At 38.8% G+C, this 6,000-nt stretch overlaps 1 protein-coding gene across 3 annotated transcripts in view; it reads left to right on the plus strand.

Moving 5' to 3' along the window:
- Positions 1-6,000, plus strand: part of TRPM6 (transient receptor potential cation channel subfamily M member 6) — a 92,150-nt gene that overhangs the window by 79,539 nt on the left and 6,611 nt on the right. For all 3 annotated transcript variants that reach the window (XM_027886276.1, XM_027886274.1, XM_027886275.1), the window contains one exon: positions 1,289-1,340. In XM_027886276.1, coding sequence (XP_027742077.1) covers positions 1,289-1,340 — 52 coding nt within the window. The remainder of the gene's footprint in view (positions 1-1,288; positions 1,341-6,000) is intronic.

The following is a 6,000-nucleotide window of genomic DNA, read 5'->3' on the forward strand; positions in this document are numbered from 1 at the left end:
AACATCACCCATCAAACCATAATAAACACTATTTGTCATTTCTGTCAAGGGAAGTGTGTACGAGTAGTCAAAGACTTCACATATTTACATTTTACAGCATCCAGTAGCTGTGAGTTACAAAAAGATATGCTTATTAAGCAATTAAGCAAAGCTATAATTCAATCCTTTCCTTTAGTGGTTTTAGCTGCACATGAAAAAAAGGTATAGAAAGAACAAGTGTGTCTTCACTGTAGCCTACAAGAATTCGCTTGAAGTTTGCTCTGGCTTCTCTTGACAGTTCCAGACAAATTGTGTTGACTCAAAAATGAAGAATTTAAACATCCAAGTAAATCTCAGTTTTCATCTCAAACTAACTTAAATCAGCTCTAGTTTGGGCCTTATGTTTATCTTTAATCTGGAGCTAAGGAAAAGTGCAAGGGCTGCTCCTTTGAAGTTCTAATAGGATGAAATTATATCACAATTTACTATATAATATTAGAACCACCTCCACATACATTCATGTAGACTTAATTTTCCTAATTTACATCAACTGAAATGGCCTTCATTGCAATTTGGGGGCGCTTCAGTCACATTATGCTATTACTGAAATCTTTACCCTTTTTTTTTGAGGAATATAAACTTACTATATTTAAATAAAAATAATTGCATATCACGTGGTCATACGATCAAAGATTTTTTATTAGCGTGAAAGCATAGTGATTTCCCCAGATATAAGAAAAGAAGGTTTTCATAAATGATAGTATGTCAACAGTTTGGAGAAAACTGCAATGTAGGTATCAGCATTCAGATATCACAATGAAATTTTTTTTTTAATATGGCCAGCCCGATGAAAAGAGGGATAACAGACTCAAACATCTGCACATCATGAGGTTGTGGTTTTTTGTGTGTTTGGTACCTTGAAGAGAATGTGTCTCTAAGAGTAGATCTGTTGATATCTGCAAGATCTGTATCTGATGATCCTTTACAGCAACTAAAATAACAGTGTTTTGTTGGTCGCATTTTGCTTAGTTAGTTGAGCTTCAACATAACATTTACTGTATTTGCCTACACCTTCCATCTACACATAAATAAATCTCAAAGCAGCTGAAGTCAAGACTGTAATAAGAACTATATGTGTTTGCCAATATTTCACAGATTTTTATATTCGTAATATTTTCTTTTTAGCTCATGACCACTTTGACAACTTATGATCTACTGAAAATGGTTAATTACATTTTTGTTAAGTGCCAGATTATGAAATCATTACTATCTTCCTTTGTAACACACACACACTATTGATTTGTTGTAGGTGTTGGGGAAAACCTTACAGATCCGTCTGTGATTAAACCTGAAGACAAAAAGTAGGTTTCTTTCTGATGAAATTATCGTTCACTTTGGACATTATGCCAACATTCTGTATATTTAGGATGTTTTTTTATGTTTTTTGGGGGGGGGGTGTTAATTCATGGTGTTTGGATTAAATGAAAGTATGATGCCAGTGGAAAGACGATATCCTCTCCTGTGCTTTGGAGGACTGTAAGTGTCCCACCTCTCAACATCCGATGGCAGGCATATGAAAGTAAGAAGAGTCTGTGTTGCTGTGCTGGGAGCATGAGATCTTTCAAGGGCTATGAAGGGAAAGAAGGAATGGGAGATGGAAGACCTAAACAAGAGATGTACATCTCTTCAGAAATTTGTACCAAAGGAGGTAATAAGTAACTTGATTGTGGCAGTCTAGTTTCCCCTGCCTGATGGGGCACTGTTTAATGGAGTATATGGGAACACAATGTCTTGAGAGGATGAGGGGAAGGCCTCTTGCTCTTCCATCTTCTCAATAGGCCTTAGTGTTCCATTTAAACATGCATTGTGTTACAGTTTTAGAGCCATGATATGGAGCTGTGAAAACTTACAAAAATTAGAGAGACTACACACACAGAAGTAGAAGCCTGCCTTCATGAATCAAATTTCAGGATCAGAACTATGACCATTCTCCCATTCTGTGACTTTGCTCTTTGATGGTATTTCCTGTTGTAAGAGCAGAAACACTGGTGTTGATGGCTGCTCTGCTACAGGGTACCCTTCCTCAACCTACACGTCTCTCCAGATGTTCCTTGACATCCCTGCCCCTCCCTTCTCTGGTGCTCATCTTGGCTCCCTGTTATTCAGCTCATGTCATCTGATTGAAGGGAAGGAAGGGAGGAGAGAGGAAGGGAGGGAGGGAGGGAGGAAGGGAAGGAGTGAGTTCAAGTAGATTTTTTTTTTTATCATGGCAGCATAAACTGTAATAGTTATTGCTGAAAATGGTGTCCAGGCATTGACCACAATACTTCACATGGCAACTCATATTATACTCTTTAAAAGAGAGATAATATTTATCTACACTATTTTGAACCTTATGCTTATTTAGTGTCCTTCTGGATTATTTCTGTTATTAAACAACTTTTTCATGATTACTAAATCTTGATCATACAGATCTTAGTTTCAGATTTTTTTTATCATCTGCAAAATAGTTAGTCCTAGTTAGAGAGAAAGTGTTGATTCATTAAGCAAAACTAGCTTGATTTTCCTACATTCAGGAAAATCTTCAGAACAGCAAGTTATGAAGAAATACTTTCTAAAACAGTAGTATGAATAGCAATGTAAAAGCTCTGTTTTTTCTTTAACCTAATTTTCTCACAGGAGAAACATTTCTGACAGAGGCAAGAGGTGTTGTAAGTTTTCATTTGTAAATGAGATACTTAATAACTAACCCTAACCTGTACGCTGCCTCAAAAGTTGCTTTGAAATTGAATTCTCCTAGAAAACTGTGAGAAAACTGGTGGCACTTGACTGATGGGGCTGATTCAAATTTTAGCATAACTTAGACTTAAATTATTTATCTTTTGCTCCTTCAACTCCATTGATTTAGTGTCTCATGTCATTATCATGTCATGTCTTATATTTTATGCATTCTACATTCTGTCTTAAAATGGCAAAGGCATTTGCAAGGGCAAAGTGTGACCCCTAGCTCTTTGACAGAGCACTGTGCCTTGGTTTTATATACAGTATCAAGACAAATATAATACATGTGTTTGGAAAGTATGCCTGATGCTTTGACAACACAGACATACCCTGACCTGATGTAAATCAGTGTAAGATCTTGCCTAGTGGACATGAGATAAAATGATAAAGGTATAACGTTCATAAAAAGATTTCCTTTGAGAGCGGATGTAATTGAGGCACAGCGACAAGGTTTTAACATAGTGCAGTCCTTGCAGACTCCTATACTGCCCAAACATTGAGAAGACTTGCCTCATAGGCAGTACTCTGGATTCTTTTTTTAGCATGTATTATTTGCCAAACCCATAACAAAGTGCATGCAAGTAAAGTTTTCAATGACATTAAGTGCAGATTCAGAGATGAGGAAAACAGTGTTCTGAGTTTCAGACTGGAAAGAACTGATACAATAGGCCTACTCAGAGTGATGAGAGAAAAGGTAATCAAAAATCTCATTACAAACATGCGAAAAGGAGTCAGAGGTGCTAGGTCTCTTAACTCTCCTTTTGAAAGCTCTCAAGCAGATAGGGATGGACTGAAGTTTTTACTGTTGAGTGGAGACTATGATCTCTGAAGCTACTCATTAGCAAGTGTTTTGAAGAAAAAAAATCTATTGAGCTTGAGCAAACTGTGCACTTTCAGCCAAACAGTTTCCAGCTGGTTTACTGCCAGCAAACAAAACATCTGTATGAAATGAACTTCCACTGTAGAAATCTACACGACTGAAAGAGTTGGATTGGAAGCTAAATCTACAAAAATATCCTGAATAAATTACATGAACACCTCCCTAGAAAGGTGCTACTTCTCACCAAGCCCCCACAGTCCTTTACCTTCTATCAGTGAAGCCCTCTAAATATCTTATTATCTGCTATAAACGTTTCTAGCTCTGGACTATTGAGGAACACTCTCTGCTTCAGCACAGGCTGTGTAACCTTCTTGGACCAATATCATACAATCTGGTAGGCCTTTATGGAACATAACTCTTAAGTAGGGTTAAGGAGGAACATGTTTTGGTTTTTTGAGTGCATTAGCTCACATTAATGTACCCACTTGGGAAATAGAAAAGCTGGGCTCAGTATTTTTCTCTCACTGGAGAAACATGCAAACCTTGAATAACGAGTAGAGTGACCCAAAGAGTTTATCTGGATCATTCCTGGCTTTACAGGTCTTGTATTGTCAAACCTTAAAGTCTTCCAAGGATGACCTTAAAAATTCCCAGAGCACCTGTTTTCAATAGTTTTATATCATGACTGACTGCAAGAATTTTTCTGCTTTTCTTACTGTACTGTTTCTTTCTGGTCCTGTCTACTGTCAACATAGAGAAAAAAAAATTCAATAAGTCTTCTTCAAAAGTTTTTTTTGTTTTGCCTTTTTTTTGTTTGTTTGTTTGTTTTGTCGGGGTTTTTTGTTTGTTTTTTTGGGTTTTTTTCTGTGTGTGTGGCATTGGTTTTTTTTTTCGTATTAGACTACCCCCTGATCTTTACATGTCATGGTTTCTAGGCTGCTGATAATTTCCAGTTTACCCCATATTTCTTGAAATAGTTTTCCAAACTTAAACGCAGTATTCCTCTTGAACCACTGCCAGTAACGAGTAGAGAGGAAAGATTACCCCATGCATGTTACAAAGAATATACTTGTGAGAAAATACCGGTCCGTCTTGAGCTGTTTGTTGCATCTCACATGCAGTAATTTTAGAGCAGAGGAAGTATCAGAGTGGTTGTGTGGCCTTGGAATTAGCAAAATCTTCTCCATTTCCTGTACTCGCTCAAGCAAATACTTCAGTACATTCTATTTCTACTGGCATTTCACCAGATTATAGCAAGGGATATAGATGATTATGTAGGATCACATCATTTGAGGTCAGCAGCGATAAGGTTGAGTGCCTGTGGGTCAGAATCAGGGGGAAGACCAACAAGGCCGACATCATCATAGGTGTCTGTTACAGACCGCCCTACCAGGATGATGAAGGGGATGAATTATTCTACAAGCAACTGGCGGATGTCTCGAAATTGTCAGCCCTTGTCCTTGTGGGTGACTTTAACCTGCCGGATATCTGCTGGGAGCTCAATACTGCAGAGAAGAGGCAGTCTAAGAGGTTCCTGGAGTGTAGAGAGGACAATTTCCTTCATCAACTGGTAAATGAACCTACCAGGGGTAAGGCCCCGCTAGACCTGCTGTTTACAAACAGAGAGGGGCTGGTGGGAGATGTAGTGGTTGAAGGCTGCCTGGGAAATAGTGACCATGAAATAATAGAATTTTCAATACTCAGAGATTCCAGGTGAGCCAACAATAAAACCTCTATGCTGGACTTCCGGAGGGCAGATTTTGACCTATTCAGAAGTCTAGTCCAGAGCATATCCTGGGAAACAACCCTTGAAAACAAGGGGGTTCAGGAGGGATGGATGTGCTTCAAGCAGGAAGTTTTGAGTGCACAGGAACAGGCCGTACCGGTGTGCTGAAAGGCAAGCCGGCGGGGAAGACAACCAGCTTGGTTAAACAGGGAGATTCTGAAGGAAATCAGGGATAAAAAGAGAGTTTACCAACTATGGAAGAAAGGGCTGGCTACTTACAAAGAATTCAGGAAGACAGCTAGATCATGCAGAAAGAAAATCAGGGATGCAAAAGCACAATTCGAAGTTAAATTGGCCACTTCTGTTAGGAATAACAAAAAGTCCTTCTATAAATACATTAATAATAGAAGGAGGGGCAAAGAAAACCTCCATTCTTTGATGGACTTGGAGAGAAACATAGTTAATAGAGATGAGGAGAAGGCTGAGGTACTTAACACCTACTTTGCCTCAGTTTTTACCAGAAAGACAAGTGGCCCTCAAAGCAACTGGCCTCTGGAGCTGGTAGACAGAGATAGGAAACCAAATAGCCCCCTTGTATTCCGGGAGGAAATAGTTGGTGACTTACTGAATCATCTGGATCCTCACAAGTCTATGGGACCAGACGGGATCCATCCTAGGGTAATGAGGGAGCTGG

Source organism: Empidonax traillii, unplaced genomic scaffold, assembly GCF_003031625.1.
Source record: "Empidonax traillii isolate 1590-97213 ecotype Southwest subspecies unplaced genomic scaffold, ASM303162v1 scaffold183:size818647, whole genome shotgun sequence".
NCBI classification, from domain to species: domain Eukaryota; kingdom Metazoa; phylum Chordata; class Aves; order Passeriformes; family Tyrannidae; genus Empidonax; species Empidonax traillii.